The 22,720-nt window shown below is 35.9% G+C and overlaps 2 protein-coding genes across 4 annotated transcripts; one reads left to right on the top strand and one right to left on the bottom strand.

Annotated features, from left to right (window-relative positions):
• The first annotated feature begins 9,157 nt into the window (after positions 1-9,157).
• On the top strand, positions 9,158-11,822 carry LOC147533043 (uncharacterized). The gene is made up of 5 exons (XM_086648284.1): positions 9,158-9,602; positions 9,725-9,958; positions 10,357-10,440; positions 10,688-10,817; positions 10,904-11,822. The coding sequence occupies exons 1-5, from the start codon at positions 9,322-9,324 to the stop codon at positions 11,525-11,527; spliced, it is 1,353 nt and encodes a 450-aa protein (XP_086504410.1). The 5' UTR covers positions 9,158-9,321; the 3' UTR covers positions 11,528-11,822.
• Positions 11,823-14,183: 2,361 nt separating this feature from the next.
• On the bottom strand, positions 14,184-22,392 carry LOC147533042 (Prolyl oligopeptidase family protein). 3 transcript variants are annotated; one of them, XM_086650963.1, is made up of 13 exons: positions 22,215-22,392; positions 21,277-21,430; positions 18,607-19,230; positions 18,337-18,535; positions 18,029-18,251; positions 17,805-17,946; positions 17,525-17,722; positions 17,162-17,293; positions 16,625-16,753; positions 15,625-16,046; positions 15,233-15,449; positions 14,912-15,102; positions 14,184-14,800 (listed from the first exon to the last, which is right to left on the bottom strand). In XM_086650963.1, the coding sequence occupies exons 3-13, from the start codon at positions 18,616-18,618 to the stop codon at positions 14,623-14,625; spliced, it is 2,043 nt and encodes a 680-aa protein (XP_086507089.1). In that variant the 5' UTR covers positions 18,619-19,230; positions 21,277-21,430; positions 22,215-22,392; the 3' UTR covers positions 14,184-14,622. The 3 variants fall into 3 exon arrangements, with proteins under 3 accessions (XP_086507089.1, XP_086507086.1, XP_086507088.1); XM_086650960.1 differs by having other exon boundaries at positions 18,337-18,515; XM_086650962.1 differs by lacking the exons at positions 21,277-21,430; positions 22,215-22,392 and having other exon boundaries at positions 18,337-18,515; positions 18,607-19,012; positions 19,065-19,207.
• Between the last annotated feature and the right edge of the window lie 328 nt (positions 22,393-22,720).

The raw sequence follows: 22,720 nt of genomic DNA, 5'->3' as shown, positions 1-22,720 counted from the left end.
TGGATTTTTTAATGTTAAAGTACTTAGTGTTGTATGTAAGGACATATCTTTCCGATCGGTCTATATGAACACATTTTTTTGCATTATGTTAGTTTTTACAAATCACATTGATATGAGCTATCTGAACTCAACTGCTAGCAATATAATGGTATTTTACTCGACCATGTTTCTTTGTAAGTCTCAACAGTGAAGTATTAGTTTTCATTTTATTGAAATTCTTTTTTTGAATCACATTTATGGATAGTAATTCAATTTTTTTCAACTTGAGTATCTTCTTTTCCTAAGTTCAAGTTATTGATATTTTAATGGCTTTCGAGGAAAGCATGTTCTGGATCATTTTGAAACTGATTAAAAGTTGTTGTAGACCTTCGGAATATTTTGAACTATTGAAGTCACACTATATAAGTTTTGTTATCTTGAACAACAAAGAGCCGTTGAAATTGCCCTGAAGAACATGGAGACATGGAGTTCCTCTTACGCTGAAAATTCACTTCTTAATATTGCGATTTAAAGATCTCGAGAGACAACTATAAAGTCAAGAAAGAAAAAAGATGAAATAAAACTAAAGCAAAATGTGTTTACTAAAAAATTCGCAATCGTGTAAAGTACTTAATAAAATTCACCGTGCCGGAGGCACGGGCTATACCATAATGATCAATCACTAAGCAACAGAATGTGCACATGACACATTGTGCACATGACACATTCCGAAGGAGAGTTGACCATCCTGAAAGCTAAGTGACAATTACAAGCTTTAGAAATCCATCAAAGGATTGAAGCATGGAAGTAGGAGTAGGAATCTTCGATTCTGCAAAGTAATCAAAAGTTGGTTTCTTTAAGAATGAAGAAAACTCTTGAATTCAGATAGTTCAAAAAGGTTAGTGGGAGTGACCCAGTTTTCTTTGGTCCGGTATATAGACGACATACTAGAGATTGAGAACAACATTCTGATGTTGAAAGTAGTTTAGAACTAGCTCAATAAAAAGAACCACGCACAAAGGTGAAAGGCTTTTGGGCATCAAAGATCTATAGGCTTAGATCAATAAGATGATACGACTTATTGAAGAAAAGTCTTGAAAAGTCTAATGTGAAAGACTCAAAAGAGCAATTCTACCTAAGTCTCAGGAAACATAGCTTGGCAAGACTCAGAATTCGAGATATTCTGATGAACAAGCATGCATGAGAAAAGATGGTTATGCTGAAAGCATAAGGTCGGTCATGTTAGACATGATTAGCGTTCACCTTGACGTCTTAAATACTTGTTGTATTTATTGTCATCACCAATCAAATCTGGATAGCTGATCTAGATAGCAACTGAGAAATATCATAAATTACTTGAGAAAGACTTATGATAAATCCTCAGTACAATGCAAGGAAATAAAACAAAACAGTCATATGTTGCAAACTTCTAAATTAAGATGACAATCTTGACGTGGAAGAACAGTAAGCTGGAAAGGTTCCAAGAAGAGACTGTTGCAAACTCTGCGAATAAAAGAAAATAGTTAAAGCTTGAGAAGTTTTAATTTAGTATTGAAATACTAAAGATTATAATCAGGGTGATAACCAGCAAAATCCAAATAGATAAGGTCTATTAACTAAACTGTCACCTTAGACTAAGTATAGAAGTCATACTACGTTCATATGCATTGAGCTTTTCTAAAAAGCTCAGACATGTAAAAATGAGGGTGTAAGGAGTTACAAGGGAAGGCTCAATATTTACAAACTCTTATTATCAGAAATAAGTTAATTATTTCGTCGTTAAATCATGGTTTAGTAGTATAACCGACAATCCAAAAATAGTGAAGCATTCCAAGTAGGATTATCAAATACGTGATCTGGTGAATGAAACCCTACTAGTGAATTTAGAATAGATTCATTATTAAGTCCCTAGTCTAGGTCATTGCATGGACAACAATGACTTACGAAGACTAGCATGTCAGATTGACTGATAGCGCAGTTTCATGGGCTATACGAATTGAGAATTCGAGTCAATTACATGGGTGTAAGATTGGGGATATACACTGGATAGACCAATATGAGAGTTCTTCAAGTTATGAAAAACGTCACGAACTCTCGTAGGCAAGATTGGAAAGATTCCTTAAACATAAGTGCTCCACTCATCTTATGTAAGGAGTGTCAAACTTTGGTACCGCCAAACGCCGTACCGTAAAAAGAGGTTACAAAAGCAGATTACCAGGAATGACACGATGGACATGAAGCTAAGTGGGACTACAAGACTGGATTATGTCCTCCTAACTAGGTTAGGATTAGTATCTCCGGGCCACTTGAGGAGAAGCAACTGAAAAATGTACGCCGTACTCTAATGGATTAATAGTTAATCATTAGCTTTGATAATTGTTCTCCAAATCAAGAAAGTCTGAAAAGATATGACGTATCAGATGAGATGCGAAGTGACATAGGAATCGAGCATTGCACTTGTTCTAAGTACAAGTGGGAGACTGAAGGATATAGTCCTTCGGTCTGAAGGAGATGTCCTTCCGAAGGAGTGTCCTTCGACCAAGATGGCGATGCGTACAATTTGTTAGTTAGGATAACGATGACTTTATTCGGAAGATCATCCAGTCCGGTCCAATTAGGGATCGTAATGCTTAGCTAGAAGCCGCTTACGATCGTCTGATCACTTTAGAAATCCGCAGCTAATATAGACCGGATCCTACAACGTGTTACACCAAAGAGGGAATAAGCCGCTTACGATCTCCCTCTAAGGGAATCCCTTGTTTGCCCTTAAAAGTGGGTTTTGCTCTTTTCGGACTTCCTTTTCGAGCCGGATTCTTTTCTATCTTTTAAGCATTATTAAACTGGATCATATCAATCTATATGCTAGTTCCCATCAGTTTATTCTCACTGTTCAAGTTACCATTCTTATGTGTAACCCGTTGTAGGATCCGATTTATGTTAGCCGCGGATTACCGAAGTAACCCGACGATCGTAAGCGACTTCTACCTAAGCATTACGACCCCTAATTGGACCGGACTAGATGATTTCCAGATAAAGTCATCGTTATTCTAACTGAAAAATTGTACGTATTGTCATCTTGGTTGAAGGACACTCTTTCGGAAGGACATCTTCTTCAGACCGAAGGACTATATCCTTTAGATAGTAGCAGTCGATGGTTGTCTGTCAGAGGTTTGGATGATCGATGTGAGAGATAAAGTAAGTGGTTAGTTGATTTTCCAAACACAATAATTAATAAAATACTTATATTCATTAATTATATTGATACATCAACGATTACAAGCGCAAGTGACCTCTACGAAAGTTCATATTTTCAAAATGTTCGCATAATTAACTCATTGTCAATTTCGCTAAAAACTTTTTTTTCAATAAAGACTACTAAACTATCATTTAGCCATGCATCACTCATCATGTTTCTTAAGCGTGTTTTAACTAGGTTCATAGCTGACAAAACTCTTTTAACAGAGGCAGTTGCAACCGGCAAAGTTAGTGCTAAAGTGATAAGCAAATAAACTAATTGATATGCTTTATCCCTCTTAGTTTCCACCAATGTTCTAGCAAGAGCTCCAATTTTATCTAAATTTGAGAAATCATTATTTTGCCTCATATCGCAAAAGTAATTGTCAAGCTGAGAACTAAGTAGCATAGTGTCAAGACTACTGAAATCTGAGGAGTTTAGGATAGATGAGTTGAAGTTTGTAGGATTTATGCTTTAGGCTTTAGGATAGATGAGTTGAAGTTTGTAGGATTTATGGTTTAAAGTTGAAGTTTATAGGAGTTTAGGGTAAATGAATTGAAGTTTGTAGGGGATTTGTGGTAGATGAATTGAAGTTTATAGTGTTTAGGGTAGATGAATTGAAGTTTGTAAGGGTTTAGGCTAGATCAATTGAAGTTTGTAGGGGTTTATGGTAGATGGGTTGAAGTTTATAGAGTTTAGGGTATATGAATTGAAGTTTGTAGGGGTTTAGGGTATATGAATTGAAGTTTGTAGAGGTTTATGGGAGAGGAATTGAAGTTTGTAGAGTTTAAGCTAGATGAATTGAAGTTTGTAGGGGTTTAGGATAGATCAATTAAAGTATATAGAGTTTAGGGTAGATGAATTGAAGTTTGTAGGGGACTAAGATATTTTAATTGATTTTATATAGGTTGTTAGTTGAATTAATTATATTTTAAAAATAAACTAAAATGTGGGCATCTGAGTCCGAACTCGCGCCATCCAGGTCCCTGTCCGGAAGACCTTCCATGTGTCCGTCAAGCCACGCTTTAGCTTTATGATATTCATCGAAGCAGGAGCGGTCCGTGGACGCCCGGTAACCGGCTCGGACAAAACCTGACCGTCCGGGAAGGGTTAAGTGGACGTACGCGGGCATCAACTCTTACCCGGCAGTCCGCCCGACTGAAAGACCACCCGTAAGTTGATGGGCCTAAAAGGTTACCCTAAATAGGTCATCACCCGCAAGTATACGGGCGTCAAGTAATATTTCCGGTAAGACCGGGTCGATCTGCAGAGACTAGGTGAAATCTATTCTAAAACTTAGAAGTAGAACGTTTTCTTTGGAAATTGTTTTGGTGATGATAAAATCAAATACTGAAACAAAAATAAAAATGAACTCAAATAGAGGAGAAGTCTAGGGTTTAGGAATTCACCACATAAAATCACCTTTAAAACAAATAATTATCTAATCAATTCTCTTTCTTTATAACTCAGAATCTATATAATAAAACAGAAGGGAAAACGATGACTGGGACAAACATCCTTTTTTAATAAAGGATATTGTCTAGAAGCCCTTCTCAAAATTTAAAATATAGTCCTTCGTAGAAATAAAGTTACCTATTTAAAAAACAAAAATCGTTTCCTTCTTAGAAATAAAATAACTAATTTCAAAAAAAAAGAAACAAAATAAATTTCAAGGGTTAAATTTAAAATATAGTCCTTCGTAGAAATAAAGTTACCTATTTAAAAAACAATAATTGTTTCCTTCTTAGAAATAAAATAACTAATTTCAGAAAAAAAGAAACAAAATAAATTTCAAAGGTTAAAAAAAAAAATTAAATCTCTCTCTCTCAATAAAATAATAACTAACTTAAGAGAAAATAAACAAAAACATAATACAAAAAAAAAATAATAACTAATAAAAATCTCTCACTCTCAATAAAATATAACAACAAATTTCGTAACATTTGATTGCTACAAGTGTCCTTGCCCTAGGGCACGGGATATACCCTAGTTTCGGATAATAAAATATCCTAATTCCGGAAGATGTTTTCGGTTAAAAATGATAAAGCATAACAATGTAGTTGTATGTGTCGAAAGATATATCTCTAAACTATTATCCATCAAATAATAAGTATACACCATCAAAGGATCTAACCTAAGCATGATGTATCAAATCTAAAAGCATTGATAATGAAAAGATTACATATTTAACAAACTAAACAACTTAAACTTTGAAGCACGATAAAAAGAATTAATCAAATAGTTATATGTCGTCTCTAAAAGTTTAAATATGGGTTTCATCCTAGTCCTAGAAGGAGAATTAGCTACTCATAATAAAAGATTAAATCAAATATGACAAATGAGAGAAAATGAAAGAAGAATTGGAGTTTTCTCACTGATTTTCCTCTGGCAGCGAAACGCGCCCTAAGGGAAGTATTTTCCTTCTGTTTTTACTATTTTCCAGGAAAACAGACCCTAAGGGAAGTCGATTTTCTCATCTTCTTGGAATCGATTTCTCTGTTGGAAAATGATTTTCCCACTGATTTTCTCGTCTTCTCTAACTCTTCTTCTCTCTCTACTTTCTGAAAGCTCTCTTTAACTCCTAAAATGTTCCTTTCTCTCTCTATAACTCTCTGTTTCTTGATTTCTCTCACAAAAATTCAGAAAACAGTAGCAAAAGAAGAAGAAAAGATAATGAACTCTGATTTTATTGGATTTCTCAATCTCTTTCTCTCTCTATACAATCACTCAATTCCTCTCTATCAATCTTTGTTTCTTTATTTCTCTCACAAAAATAAAGAAACAATACAAGAAGAAGTAGAGAAGATGAAGATGATGATGATGGTAATAACTCTCTCTTTTCCTTCTCTCTCTTTTTCTCTGATTTTTCTAGTTTTTGTTGAGCTTTTGACCCCCAAAGGTGAGATACCCCCCAAACTCTGTTTTGGTTACTTATATGAGAGTAGGAGAATAGCCAAAGAACAGTTCACTCCTCTCTCTCTCTCTACTGAATATTTTCAAACCATCTTCTTCAATCTCTTCACTGAAATCTCTCAATCGAATCTTCAAAGAGTATCCAGCTTTCCTTCCCTCAATCCATCTCGGTTCTATATAGAGAAAAGAAGAAATCTCTTATTTTTCTTGCAAGAGAGAATAAAAGAGATATAAAGAAACCTCCAATTTGTTTCTCTCTCTACTGTTATTCTGTCTCTTCTATATAAATTTTCTTTCCATCTCTGTCCACAGAATCTCCTTTCCTTCTCCAACAATCTTTCGATCCCTGCAATCTCTCTATTTTCTGTCTTCAATCAAATCCTCTCTCTCCCAATAAAATCTCTAGCTAATCTCTCTCTACTGTTTATTTTCCATTAATAGAGATGAGAGGAGGATAGGAAGAATCGGCTTTCCCTCTCTGAAAAATTCAATCTCTCTCTCTCTCTGAATATCTCTCTAGCCCTCTCGGTTCTTCACGCTCTTCTCTCTAGATTCTGATTTTAAAACAGAATCACAACTCTATTTTCCTTTTCACGTTATAGAGAGAGAGAGAATGAATCCCAAGATTTTGGGAATTAACCAATTGAGTAAAGCCTTGATGGAAGTTGCCGTTGGATATCATTACGAGATGATGGTGTACGTCGCGGGAGACCAAAGGATGATACGACGCAGTCCGAGATAACACCATGTGCACGGGTGAAACCCAGGCCATTCGATCTGCGAGTTGATCTCAGATACATAGTAATATTATGTGTGCGGAAACACAAGATCAAGTTCCAAAGTAAATCCCGAATACCATCCCGCTTAGCCCACCAATGTACCGAAACTTTCACCTGGCCGTCAGATTTGCGCCACGTGTTGTTGGAAGATTTGTGTTGGCCTTTGGTCAACAGATTTTGACTCAGACTTTGACCCGCTCTATCTTTCTCGTCAGGACTCCGATTTAACATTTGCTTTTGTCGGTGGGTTCGTTTTAGAACCTACGTCTCATTCGAACACCAAAGTTGACCAAATACCGAGACTACCATAACCTCCACATAACCAAAATGCCCTCAGGAGTGTATTTCTCTTGATTTTATCCATTTTCACACTGAACTCCATAAAAGACACCTGAGAGAGAAAAACATACAAATCATCAGAGTAACTGCTCGAAATTGACTAACTAACCTGAGTTAAGAGATTCAGATGGGACATTTTCATGTCTCATCATAAGTCCGAATAGATTTCGTCCCTTAGATTAACTAGGGTTTTAATATGAACGGTAGATTAATCCTAGGGTAACCATATATAAACAGGTATTGAAATTTCTAACTCTGAACAACCCATTCTAATCAACCAAACCTCTCTCTCTCTCTCTCTCTCTCTGCTGCCTCTTTTAGTTTCCTCCTTAGTTCTTCTTTTTCTTAAGTTCTTACATCTAATCAGTCGAAGATCTTCACTTCCTAAAGCCTAAACATCTCATTCTAATCGACCGACCGAAACTCTTAGTCGAAGATCTTCACAGACTTGCTCTCTTCTAAATTTCGACCCCTTTCATATTTGAATCTCTGTAAGTAACTTCTTATTCTTCTTAGTCTATTACTTTTCTTTTATTATTATTTTCATTTCCATCTTTTTCGATTATTTGATAATGTGGAAAATTTCTTTGTTTTTTTGTCTACTCTGAATCTGAAAATCAACTTCATCTTCACGAACTCTAATCTTCAACACATTGTAAGTATCCTCTGTTTCTCTTCCCCTTCGATTTGATTTTGTTTTTTTTCATCTTCTTATTTGATTTCTTGCCTATGTTCTGCTGTTTTTTTTCATCTTCTTCTTAGATTTCTTGTCTATTTGTTGCTGCAGTGTTGCTCCTTGCTGCTGCCACTTAATGATGTTGCACTTTATGTTTTCTTGTGTGGAATTATGGATATGAAAAAATATCAATGTGTAATCTTTTGTTTTTGTCAAATGGAGATCCAACTTCAGATTTGGATCTTCATGACTTCATTCTTATAGTTTTAAGTGAAGAAGAATTTTTAATACATTAGTCAATTTTTGTTCTGTTTTGGGCTTTATACCCCGGTCCCGTCCGACCGATGTCTAGCAAAAAAAAAAAAAAACGGTCATGGACGAGCTTTTTCACCAAGTAATTTCCGTTTAGTCCAACCGTTTAGTCCGATTGTTCGAGCGGTCATGGTAGCATGTGCCTGTTCCGCGCGGACCGGGAGAGTAGTTGTCCGCGGACTGCCCGTCCGGTCCGATTCCCACCCCTAGGATGAAGTGGCATTTTGAATTTTTGACCAAAATCTGTACAGGCCATTTCAGCTATATGAGTGGACCGACCATCCCATGAGTAGTCCAATGAGTAACCCTAGCATTATATAGTATCGTCATTTACAACTAGCTAACAAGAACGTTCTTGCCACAACTTGCTTTGGTTGCCCACCTGGTAATTAGTATATGAAATATTTAAACAAAAAATAAAAATAATTTGCTTTATGAAGTACCCACCACGAACCCTACACATGAGAAAATGAGTTCCAAACCCAGATTTCAAACACTAAAACTCCCAAAATGAAGACATTTGAATTCCTTTTGAACGTTATAGGAGAGATGGAGATAGAGGTAGAGAGTTTAGATCCTTAGAGAGAGTTTGTTATGTCTCTGAAATTTGGATAAGAGATCCTCAACCAGATTTTGAGGAATAAGGCCAACTGTGAGCACAAGTAAATGTATGTGCTTTTGTGAAAATTGATTTTTTTTTTTTTGTTGAATAGACCAACCCACAAGAAAGAACTAAGAGGCCAATTCGAACTTCAGAGAGGTAATCGAGTGCACAATGTGTCATGTGCACAATGTGTCATGTGCACATTCTGTTGCTTAGTGATTGATCATTATGGTTTTAAGCATCGTGACTTGAGAGATGGCCTCTTAGTTCAAAAAAATAAAAATAAATATAAAAGGGTAGTGTCTTGATTTGGTAAAAACACGGGGCCAAATTGGAAGTAATTTCCTTCCAACAAATTGACATCTTTTCTCTCAAAGACGACCGTTGGTCTTCTCTGACCTTCTTCTTCAAGTCAAATAAAACCACAGAGAGAGTGAGATAGTAGTGACTAGAGAGAGAGAGAGAAGAAGCTTGTTTTGTGGGGATGGTGACTCTAAGGAAGAGTGGTCAAATCCAAGAATCTCCTGCTAATACCAAAAGAATCAACAAAGATGAAGTTTCATCAGGATATGAACAATGCAGAGATCAGAGAATCAAAGAAAACATGGAAAGGATGCAGAAACTTGGTATTCTAGATCTCTCTTCAAAACTCAAATCTGGTCTTCACTCTCCTAAAATTTCTCCAAGAAAACCATTTGAAAAGCGATCCCCTCAACCTTCTTCATCATTACCTCCTTCTTCCGAACCCAGAAGACGTTCTTCTAGGTATTATTTCTCACCCCTTTCTCAAATGACTTTTTTTTTCTACGAAAATTTGATCCTAAGGTTTGTTTTGATTTTCATTACAAATGATGGGTTTTTATTTATTTTGGGTTTATGGGTTTTAGGTTGCAGAATGTAAATCCAGTTAGCTATGTTGAAATCCGTACTAAAAAAGAGGGTAAGTCTGAGGAAGAGAAGGATCTAATAAAGGAAGGAAATAGGCCTGAGATTTATACAGAAGAACATGAGAAGTTATTGGGTAGTTGTGAATCAAGTTGGGAACTTTTTGTTGATGGATATGGACCTGATGGCAAACGTATATATGATCCAGTCAAAGGAAAAACATGTCATCAGTGCAGGTCAATCTCTCTCTCTCTCTCTTGATGCATATTGAACTTCTCTATGATTAATATTTAGTAGAGAAATGTGTTTAGAATGGGTTTAGTGTAATCTTAGGGTTTTCGTTGATGATGAACTAGTCATCTGTTTTTTGTTGAATTCGAAAGAAGAAATTAACAGACTATAGTTCTTCCCCATCTACAAGTGGTAATAATGGGTTTAGTGTAATCTTAGGGTTTAGTACTAATACTGTGGTCACATTGTACTAGTGTCCCCGATACATTGTTGCATAAGATGTTATTATAGGTTATTTTTAAGAAGCATGAAAACCAACAAAAACTAAAACTTTTTTCAGCAACACTTTTCATATAATGATTAATCTGTTGATGTTTATACTTTTTTCCAATGTCGACTGCAGGCAGAAGACTCTCGGCCATCGTACGCGTTGCAGTAACTGCAGCCTTGTCCAAGGGCAATTTTGTGGAGATTGCTTGTACACAAGGTAAATTGGTTTTACTTCAAGCTTTTGTCATTTCCAACTTGAAGTTATATTTTATTTGATGTTTTAAGTTCGTATGGTCCTTGCTTAAAAAGAAATACTAGGTTTTATGATGAGATGGATTTTTCGGTGGCCTCATATTTTACATTAGTAGAATAGCACCCATTTTGCTTTGTTATGTTTCGATGAGCAATGAAATACCATCTTATATTAGTAATGATATCTCTTTAATAATCATGTAATTGTGTAGGTATGGGGAAAATGTGCTAGAAGCGAATCAGAACCCTAATTGGATTTGTCCTGTTTGTCGTGGAATTTGCAACTGCAGTTTGTGCCGACTAGCCAAGGGATGGGTACCCACTGGATATATGTACAGGAGGGTAAACTTATTAAACCACACACATAATTATTTCATGTTTTCATAAATGTTAGCTCAATAACGACACAAAATTTGCATCCCTTTCAGATTCTAAAACTCGGGTTTAAATCTGTGGCACATTATCTCATTCAAACCCTACGCGCTGAAACCAACTCAGAAGAAAATCAAGATGCTGAAGTTCCAACTTCTGCAAAGAGGTCCCTGCCCTTTGAAGATGCAGAGGAATTTTCCAACCAAAAAGAAACTGTAAGCTCAAATGAAAAGTCAAAGCCCTTTCATGAAGATAGCAAAGATACTGAAGAAGTGTCCCAGCAAAGCAAAACTCTCAGCTTAGATGAAACTTTGAACCCCTTGTCTGAAGTTAATGAACATGACGACGAGTTAAAAGCGGAGAAACTGGAAGCACAGAACGTTGATGGTAGATCAGATGAAAAAGTAAAATCCTCGTTTGATGATAGCAAAGATGGAGAGGAATTACCCCAGCTAGGTGAAGCCGTAAATGTTGACGAAAATCCAAGTATCTTGTTGATAGACAATGATGATCAGTTCAAAGAGCCAAAGAGCGAGAAGGCAGAACCAGAGAACTCCGATAGTAAACTCGAAGTTACGCCTGAAAGTGAACCGAAGCGTAAAAAAAGACCTCTTGCCACCGAGCCAAACCCGAATAGTATAGCAGGAAGGTTGAGGCGGAGGCGTATGATGTCTTCTTGAAGATACTTTTTCTTTTTGTGCAGGACATGGACGACGTTTCCCATATTTTTGGTGCTGACATTCTCTACTTCTAACCAGCAGTATTTTGGTAATAGTTTGACCTCATTTCATCAAATTGGCATTCCTACTCTAGAAAGGAAGATATATCTTGTTTTTTGTCACATGAACTTTGAACCTCTATGTGTTGTTGCATTTTGTTATGTGCTTCATTTCCTCATACTGTCAGTGGTTTTGGATGCCAAAAAATTGCTTTGGGGTTGATATAAAGTATATAAAATATGAAAAGTTGGAGACTTAATTTTGGATGATTTACAGTCAATAAGTGCTTCATTTCCTTTTATATTTAAACTATTCATCTCATGCCTTTCTCTATACTCGCCGAAAGAGTTGAGGAAATAATTGGCAGGCCATCTCTGACGACCTTCAATTTTTTTCAAACGGCCTCTTCTTTGCGAGGATCACCATTCACCGGCAGGGAACGGTTGACAATCACCAACGACCTTCAACAATTGTTTTTTTCAATCTCCCTCTGAAATCCAGATTGGGATTTCTTCACTAAAACCTCTATGAGTTTTGAACAAAACCCGGTTTTTTTCAATCTCCCTCTGAAATCCAGATTGGGATTTCTTCACTAAAACCTCTATGAGTTTTGAACAAAACCCGATTAGCCTATCAGGGTTTCAGAAGAGAAATGGAAGATTAAGAAATGATTGAGGGTCGCTAACAACGTGTTTTGAACGACGTATTCTAGCGAGAATGGACAGAAAAGAACAAGGAAGAAATAGTTTTACAAGAAAGGGAAAAAAAAGATTTTGGAAGCCAAATTTTCTAGACAAAATGGAATTAACCCCAAGAGTATCTATATGAATCCAATACACACTTTTGTGAGCTCTGGTGTTACTATGAGCATCATGTTCTCCAATGTAAAACTAAACAAAGAACTCAAAATTGTCTTATATGTGAGGTCTCAATCGAGAATATCTTTCCTAAATATCACTATTAAGATCCTCAATTCAAAAAACATTTTCAATGCAATACTTTAAGAACTTAAAAATAATTTGGTTGTCATTTCCTATTTTCCTAGATGAGTATTTAATATTGAGTTGTCAATTGAGATCCTCAAGAGAAATCTCAGATATTGAATCTCTTCCTGAGACATCTTTTTTTTTGTTGAAAGTCTTCCTGAGACATCTTAGAACTAAATGATGTCACGTCATCTTAAGACACAATTGACTTTCGTATTTGAGTCTTGGAGATGGTCTAACTTGTTATTTCACATCTTTACCTCTGATGAATGATTGAAATTGTAGTAAGTACTTTTTGTGTTTTTTCTGTGTTTTTACCAAATTAAATTCAAAATCTAACACGGGTCTCAAGTGATTAGAGCCGAACTTACTTTTTTTTTTGGGTATTTAGCGATACCCCCTCATCCCTAATGTCTAATTAGGGACGCCCCCTTTTTTAATTGGATATTAGGGATGCCCCATTTTTTCCACTTAAAAGTACAAAATTACCCATATCCTTATTGTTTTTCTTTGTTCAATTTCTTATACCTCTTTGATGTTATGCTTATCAACTTATTTTCGCTTCTCATAGTTTTTTTTTTCTCTTATCCACTTTTTTTAATTTACCAACAACATTTATCGAAAAATTAAAATTAATAAATCAAACCAATTCGAAATAAAATTGTAAATTTTAAGAAAAAAATTTAACTTCACATTTATTTTTTCATTTTACGTTAAAATTGATATATATAACTAATTTGAAGAAGACCTCTTGATATGTATTGTTCTTTTTATTAATTATAACTCGTATACATTAAAAAATTAGTAAGTTAAAAAAAATTTATTACAATTTACGATTTTTATTTTGAATTGTTGTGATTTATCAATTTTAAATTTTCGATAAATTTTGTTGGAAAATTAAAAAAAGATGGATAAGAGAAAAATAACTATGAGAAACAAAAACTTGTTGGTAAGCATAACACCAAAGATGTATAAGAAATTGAAGAAAAAAAAATGAAGATAAGGGTAATTAAGTACTTTTAAGTGTAAAAAAAGGGGACATCCCTAATATCCAATTAAAAAAGGGACATCCCTAATTGGACATTAGGGATGAGGGGGTATCGCTAAATACCCCTTTTTTTTTCCTGACTAGTGATGTGTGACTCGTCTAAACGATCAATTTTATCTCAATTTTGGTCAACTTTAGTCGGACCAGATAGAAGAACCACCGTAGTATCTACAGTTTCATAACAAATGAATAGCAGTTTTGAATGGTGAAGATCATTACTCCTTTAATTGTTGATGATGGTAGAGTTGTGGTTTTGGTTTAGCCTGCAGAAAGCAGAAAATGGGAGGCTCCAAATTGCCACAAACTTCGATTTATACAAAATGTTTTATATCAAGAGATTCAAGACCTTCACTTATTCTCCTCTCCTGTAAACAATGTGAAATAACCTAAATTTGGATATAGCTTCTACTTTTGATATAAATCAGGCACCCTTATTAACACCTACGAAATAGCGAAACCTTACTTGCCTGTCCTCGAAAAACTCCGACCTTCCATGCTGTCACCTTCTACCCTCAATTTTTCTCATCCGCCGAGCTCCTAGATTACCCAATGACCACAAAAACTATAATTCCAATTCAACCAATTTGAACGAAAAAAAGCCTTGAAAGTGAAGTTGAATCCATGATTCATAAAGCATTTACAGAAGAAAAGAAATTACAAGTAAAAATGAATTCTGACAACTTCTCTTAAATTATATAGAAAAAACAGAAAAAGGTTATGTTTTTAAATACTTCTAACTTGTGCAGTAAAAAAACAAAATTTTCTAAATTATAAATGAGCTTCATCTCCACCTAAGACTAAAGACCCCTAGATAACCCATCTACCAGCTGTTTGTTCTCTCTCAAGAACCAAACATGGGTTATGGATACCGAAACTTGAGCTACAACCATGATTCCTGTGACTGGAAGTCCCGAATGACTTCTAAAGATTTCATGAATTTGGTTTGTGAATGAAGTGATATGAAAGCAGCTCTTCTATTGCTACCCATCAAGTGCTGATGTATCCAAAAGATGAAAAACGATTTACAAGTCGACCATCTTGACAAGAAAAGCAGTCTCCAAAGATGATTCCTTGCACTGCAGATATCTGTTTTCTTCGACTATATCTGTTGTTAAGTTAAGCAGTATAGGTCGTTTTGGGTCATAAATAACATGTTGTCGTGCCTTTGCTACCCATTTTGCTGCTTCCCACACCCCAAACCTGAAATATCAACAACAGATAGGATGTCATTAATAGGAAATTTCCTAATTACAGGAAAAACTAGAGACATCAGAAGGAAATAAGAGCAAGACGAGGACGAGTGTACTTTACCTTGTATTAAAAGATGATGTTACCAAGACGGCTGGGTAAAGAACGTCGGTTTGGATATTATCGTATGGTGAGTATTTTCTTATAGCCTGAAAATCAGCAACATCTCCAGGATATCCAAACTCTTCATAGTCAACGGGTGTAAGTGGCAAAATGGGATATAGAAGGGTGTTAGTAGCATCCAAGAAAGGGACCTGAGAGACAACAGAGTTCAGGATTAGACATGACCAGTAGAGCCGGCAAAGGAAAATTACTAAGTAGAAGTAATAATACGTATTCAGGAAAATTGAAACGATTGATTTCAGAAAAGAGTATGAAGCATACCTTCAAGACTGCTGCACGGAATAACTCTGGTCTCACATTTATAGCAGAAGCAACTAGTAGTCCCCCGGCACTATATCCCCAAGCTGCAAGCTTGTTTTGTTGCACAATTTCCTTATCAATAAGGAATTCAGCACAGGAAATAAAATCTTCAATGGAGTTGTGTTTTTTGGTTTGTCTTCCATCGTGATGCCACTTTTTACCCTTGCCACCTCCACCTCTAATAAAGGTTGATTGAAACCACAAAATCAGAACAATAAGCTCAGAGGTTCTACCTAGAGCTCAAAGAAGAAAGTTATGATAATGTAGCTCGTTATGCAAACTAAGTAACCCTAACATTAATTTTCATGGTCAACACTAGTCCTCAGAATATATATTATTGGTTTATAACGAACCTGACATCAGCATATGCAACCACCCAACCACGGTCAAGTAGGCTTTTTAACTCGCTTCGCCATCGTTTGTCTAATAACTCTCCATAAGCTCCATGACTGTGAAGTAAGCAAGGGTTTTGACCATCTTGTTTGTTTTTCCGCGAGTACACAATAGTCAAAGGGACCATCACTTCATCACATGAAGAGACATCGTAACGTTCACAAGCATAGAACTCGGAGAGGTCATTCCATGACTGATCATCTTCAGTACTAAATTCAACTTCTGAAGAATTATATATCGATCTGCGCGATCTTTCTGTGTTTACAGTAGGAGGTGAGGTAACTCCATACAACGTTTTCGATCCTTCATGAAGCACGTTTTGTTGTTGAACGATAAACCACTCGCCATTTGTTAAGTTGTAGTCTACAACAGCATCAGGCATCTGTAAAGAATTGGAATTAAATGTTTGATCAAACACTACATTCTGAGAGACAGACAATCTGAACTCTGGAGGAATATATAGCTAAGAACCATGAAAAACAGAAACCATAAAATAATAACCTACCCCAAAAACTATCTAAAAGTGCATCATGACAAAACCAAATTATTGAACTTTTGGACCTAACCTGGGGTCCCTGCTCATATGGTATCTAGCCTCAGTAAAACCAGAACTAGCTAGCACGACTAATCAATAATTATCCATTTGCTTTTTTAGAACACCTGCTAATCAGCTAATTCAAGAACACGTATTGGTTCATGTAGTTCTCCAACGTGTTATGTATCACTATTCTCATCTGATACGTTGGTATATAGTACCTTAAGGAGATAGCTGTCTACTACTACACAATATTCCACGCAAATGCTGCGTAAAGGGAATTTAGAGCTACTTCCATGGCTACTCAAGTTGTATCTCAGCACGCAAAGGTAAAAGACTTAACAGTTAACAAAGATCAATGTACTTTTGTCCAAAAAGATTCTTCGGGTAGAACAAAAAACTAAACAACCATGAGGAACTCATACCACAGGGGAGGATATTGTAAACCGCATGACTGAGGAATAATAGTCGTAATTTTGCCCAGGAGAGATCTGAGATACATATTTTGGAAGAGGTAGGAAATTAGGATTAAGCTCCTTCACAGGAACTGCTCCCTGCCAAAGATAGACCAAGAAAAAAAGGGTAAGAAGGTAACAGTGATGCATTGAAGCAGATATATAGAAAATGATCATTTTAGTGTGTAAGATATGGGGAGATGACTTCAATAAGCAAAATAACAGGGAACAATAAATGCAAAAGAATAGTGACCAATCAAAATCAGAATTAAGAAGACAAAGAATGGACCCCTCAATTTAATTGATACAAAACAAAACGAATAGTAACATGGTTCCAAACTTCCAAGAAAGGTCCGCGGAAGCTATTTTATCAAGGGCCCATCCAGGGGTTTTGCAGAAGTAGTTAGAGACCAAGCCTCTTTCTGTAGGATGGGTAGGAAGTTATGGAGTCAAAGGTATCTCTATATTAAATATGTGCAAATATGAACCATATTACTACCTACTCACCTTTCTATCAGGCAAAGGAAGAGGTATAGAACAGATTCTGAAGTTCATATCCTCCCTTAATATAAGTACCAGGTGTGAATCACTAAAATCAACATCCTCGATGACAAACCCCACCTCATCAGAAAACACAGGCTGAAACATGAAAAAGAATGTTACAACAATCGAAAGAAGACCAGTACTACTCAATGAGAAAGACAATAACGCGAAACAACCAAGAGCTCCAGTGAAATGGAACTTACTAATCCGCAGTAGAATATCAGTAAATAGAAGTCACCATAAGTACACAAAGTCGAGGATTGAAGTACATGAGCTCCAGAAAGTTTTTTCAAAAAAGAAGCAACGATGGTTTAAAATACAACTAACCTCCCAATTTCTTGAATCAGAAGCTTCAGCTGGACACTGAAGCAGGTAATGAGAATCAACAGGTTTCCCATCTTTTGCAGCATCTGTAAATAGATAAAGATATCCACGATGATGTTCGACTATGCAATGGACATGCGGTTCACACTCATACACTAGTTTCATGCCAGATAAAGATTCAGCTGTGTTTATCAAATACACCTATAATAAAAGAGATTAGATCGATTTACCAACATACAAACATCCAAAGTTGAAGATATCAAAGTGCGAACTAGATTTATACCTTTGAAAAAGTGTTAGAGAACATATTAACAGTCACAAATTGGAAATCCTTGGTGTGTCTAATATTAAGATAGACACTCTCATCGGATTCTTCATAAAGCAAAATATCGTCTTCATTTGATGCAACCATGCTACAAAAAATCCTAGAAAGAAAAGCAAGAAAAACTCATCATCTGGAAATGACCAAATGTAGAAGAGAACTACTTAAAGGGTACATTCACAAACCGATATGGTCGCTTATTACTGTCAGTCACAGTATATATCAGTGCTTTTCCATCCTTAGCCCAGGCCAAATTTGACACTCGATCTGCCTCAGGTTTCTTACATAACGAACCTGAATTCAAATCCTTCACAGATAATCGGAAATAGTCATTGTCCTTATCATACATAGTGTATGCAAGAAAGCGATGATCAGGCGATACTTCTGATAGTTCTTCATAAGCATAACCTATAAAACCCAACTTCGAAAACTCAATAAGAAAGCAAACTTTATTTGAAACTAGTAAACATAGATTGAACCCACATTAAATTACCTCCAAATCGCTCAGCCTCTTGATTATAATCAAGAAGCTTTTGTTCAATTCTCTTCCCAGCTGTGAAATCAAATCCAGCAGAAGGTGAACTATATGAAATAAACTCCTCATTTAAATTCACTGATCTTCGACAAAGTACTGGGTATTGTTTTCCTTCTTCAACACGCCTATAATACAACCTGCGATGACGAAGTTCGACCTTTTGGACAAAATTCAAATTTCTAGAATTAGGGTTTTAGAGGAAAGGGCGGCAAATGGGAGAATACTAACCAGGGACCCCATCTAACGGGTGGGGTAGAAAGATCGGAGGTCATTCGAATTGCCATTTCAGATTGGAGTTTACGTTGGAGACGATCAGTATCGGCCATTACAGCTTCTGTGTATTTCTCTTCTTGTTCCATGTAAACGTCCATATGACGCATTGCAACTTTATCGCTAAGGTTAGACATCCAAGAGTAAGAATCTTCCCATGTTTCGTCATGGAAAGTGAAGGAAACTGGTTTTTGAGGGGGTTTTGGGGGTGTTGGAGGGGGTGGAGGCTTTTGTTGTTTAGGTGGTGGTGCCGCCTTCCAGTGAGCGGAGCGGAGTAAAATGGTGGTTAGGAGTTTTTTATGGCTATGGTGTTTCTCAAGTATGGTTGTTAGAAGATGAAACATTCTAATTTGTGTTCTGCGTGTATAAAGAGCTAGAGTTTTAGAAAGAGAGTGAGAGAGGTAATAGTCACAGTTATCGCCTCAATTTCAAACTCTCGAAGTAAAGTTTCCTCAAAGAAAGATTGTACTTGCAGGTTAGTCAACACGAGATCCTCCTAGTAGACTTCATCTTATTTTTTGTTACACCTCGAATACACTATTTACTCAGAACCAAAATTGGCAACAACTTCAAAAAGCACCCCTGCTCATAAAAAATTCGCGTCAGATTTTTTTTAATCAGCACCTAAAGTCAAGTTGGAGACTGACTTGTCAAATCGGGGTAGTTAAAGCTAGATTCGGATGTCATAATGTCACATTTCAAGGGGTAAAAAAGTAAACTACATCATCAACTCATAAGATTATGTTAGGTGAACATGGGTTTATTGCAGACGATCATAGACCATGGGAACACATGGATTTATAAGGACAACTTCTTAAAATAAGTCGTATATAATGAAAATGAATAGTTAATTTATACAAAAAATATGTGTACAACATATACGCCTCACTGTGATACAATCTTACAATGAAATTATAAGGATAACTTCTTAAAATAAGTGGATCATGTTTCATGAGTTCAGGAAATACTATGTCTTATAATTATAGAGAATTATATCCTAACAGAATATGTTGAACAAAATTCTTTTCATAGATTATCTATAGTCTATACATCGATTGTGTTTAATGAAGGCCTTTCAAATGGGCATGTTTATGTTTAGTAAGGTAAGGAAGTTAGTCTAATACTTTGATACCCAATCTGAAATACTACAAACATCAAGTAAAATGAGTTATCTGAAGTCTGAGATGTGTTATCCTGCCCAGCAACAAAGAAAAACAATATATCCGAATATGTACCCCTATCATACAGTTCGTCTAATAGACCGGATTGATTGGAGTCACTAAAAAGGTCTTATTTATACTAGTCGTTAGATATGAAGTGTAGGTTTTGGTTAGTACTACTACTAGTTTGGTCATTTATCTTATGAGGAATTCGCAGCTCTACTAATCCTCTACTGCATAAAAGGTTTTAAAGAAGGATGGCAATATTTGTGTTGGACACATCACACATAAAAATAGTCTTATAAATTACATACATCGTATAAGAAATGATAAATAAGTTACCATTTTCTTTTTATCTAATTTCGAATCACCCATCAGTCGATAAACATGTTTACAAAATGTGCATGTTGGTCTTTCTGAAAAACATTTCAAGTTTGTCTGACCACTCCGGAAGACTGGAACCCTAGTGCTTTTGAGATTTTGGAGCCCGAAAATTCATGTTGAGGCTTTTTATGTGTCGTACCCGAGTTGACCCATTCCCAACTCATGTTGTTTTATGTTCATCTAGTTTTCCACTATTACTACATTCTCCATTAATTAGATGAAAGCCCATATTAAGTTGAAAGTCACACAAAAAAATACGCTAAAATCAATGTAAGGAAAAAGTTCCACATTCTCTTTGGCAACATCGGTAAGAACAAGAATTTTGTGGCGACGTAGCCCCTGATTTGCCAAAATTTCGTGGAATCAGAAGCCAAGTTGCCATAAAATCTGGGGCGATGCTCTCCTTGTCCAAGATTTCGTGGGAACATGTTTCCTGCAGAGCCAAATTTCGTGGAAATTCTACAAAACGGTAGCCGGTCACACTGCCCTGCTACAGTGCTACTCACCCTAACCCACAACTAATGTTGCTTGGTTTCTAGGGTTTTAGAAACCCTATAACCCGAGCTGAGATATCTCCCTTAAAAACCTAAGGTTCTTCAACAAAAACCCTTTGAATCTTACAGAAACACCCTAGCATGTTGATGAAGAAAACAAAAAAAAAAAAGTAACATATTAAAGTTTTGAGTTTGAAGAAGTTATCTCTCTCATTGTGAGGTTCTTCAATCATGAGTTCCTTTGATTTGCTTGATATTGTCATCTTCAATAATGGTTCTTTTCACACTTACTCTCTCTAAAAAAAAGTAGTAAGTAGGAAGGAAGAAAATGATGAATTTTAGGGGCTTATGGAGGAGAAGGGACTTATCCTGATATATTGTCACTCTAGAGGCTATCAATTAAAAGATCGAATTGCAGAATATTTATGTCCACATAAGATTGAATTAAGATTTTGTTCACGTAAGGAATTTGTGTACCTATAAGATAAGGTAATGAGACGTACCAAAGGGCAATAAAAGAGGAATAAAATGTAGGTGAAACCCTACATCAATTATAAAAAAATTGAAGTAAGGAGATGGGGACATCTAACCTTTTGGGGCATATTGCTTAGCGAGAGGTTTCCGCTTTCCCTTAATAGAGTTGTAGGCAGATGACTAAAATTGGTTCCTAGGAGCGATTCCCACTTTTGATAAATATAAGTACAAGTCTTCTTACAGAATTTTGAAGTGTACAACCGAGTTTTTCTGCACAAAGAAAAGATTTACGTGTTACTTTTAGGTTATTAGAAGGATAAAAGATTAAAGCAAAAAAAGTCATAGATGTCATACAATGACAACTTGTCGTTACTATAATACATTGGGTAGCCGATTTTGTTGGTTCGTCCACTAACCGGTCGAAAAGAAATGTTTGACTAAAAGAATGTTTGACCGTTGCTCATGTGTACGGTTTTACGCCCCTCTACTGCTTAGAGACGGGTAAGTTCTGATGTGGTACAACTATATTTTCCTTAAAGGAGCGTGAATCTGTGAGTGCCTCGTGCGCCTTTTAAAACGTTGTGAGTAAGGAACTAGCGAAACACTCACAACATTGCATAAATAGAATCCTTCAATGCTTTCATTCATCTTACCAGCAACAAGAAATTCAAGTGGATAGATTTGTTTTATTGTTTGCACATTAAAAACTGAAACCAATACTGAAGAATATCAAATAACACAATAAGAAACACAGCAATCAGCATTATATTTGAATTGATCATAAGAACTAGATACTTGATTTTCTAAACCCACAATGTTATTTCCTTTTGCTAACTCTTTTGGGATTCAATTTTCAATAACCAAATTTGAGTATGTAAACTAAGCTCATTTATTTTCATTTTTACTGTTACATTTGTATCACCATTAACTAAACCTCTTCCTTGGCTAACCTAATCCACTCAAAGATTAAAAGAAGATAAGATTGTCCAAAATAATAACCAGAAGAAAAGTAAAAGCTATTGATAACTGAAATTCAAAGAAGAATAAAACTTACCACAGGTTGAATTAGAGAGGAGAAGAAAGAAACCCTATCAAAGGAAGCATGAGTATTGAGCATTGAGCACTGGCCAATGAGAACACGGAAGAAACGAAAATGGCGGGAGAATTTAGGTTAGAAAAAAGGGAGATGGAAATCAGAGAATCTAGGGCTCGAAGAAGTAAAAATAAAAAATGGAGGGGCCTCCCATTTTCTTTTCCTTTTGTGTTGCTAATTTCCGTTTAGCCCCCTATGTCTGGATGACTCGCCCATCTAGGCCTCTATATTTGACTGGCTTCAGTTTTAGCCCCTTTTTTAACCATTCAGATAAAAGAAACGATACACATTTATTGTCTACAGCGTTGTAATGCTCTAGATAAACATTTTTTTTCTGATTTTGAATCGGATTCCAGATAGTTTTTTCAAACACTTTGCCAAAGAATCACTTTAAATAGCTACTTAGTTGGTCCAAGTGGTATTCATTGATATGTCAAAGCAAACTCAACTAATGTTGACATGCATCT

This window comes from Eschscholzia californica, unplaced genomic scaffold (genome assembly GCF_041429995.1).
Source record: "Eschscholzia californica isolate CP2 unplaced genomic scaffold, dmEscCali1.0.p SCAF_6, whole genome shotgun sequence".
NCBI lineage: Eukaryota > Viridiplantae > Streptophyta > Magnoliopsida > Ranunculales > Papaveraceae > Eschscholzia > Eschscholzia californica.
This window is presented reverse-complemented; position numbering and strand designations above follow the sequence as displayed.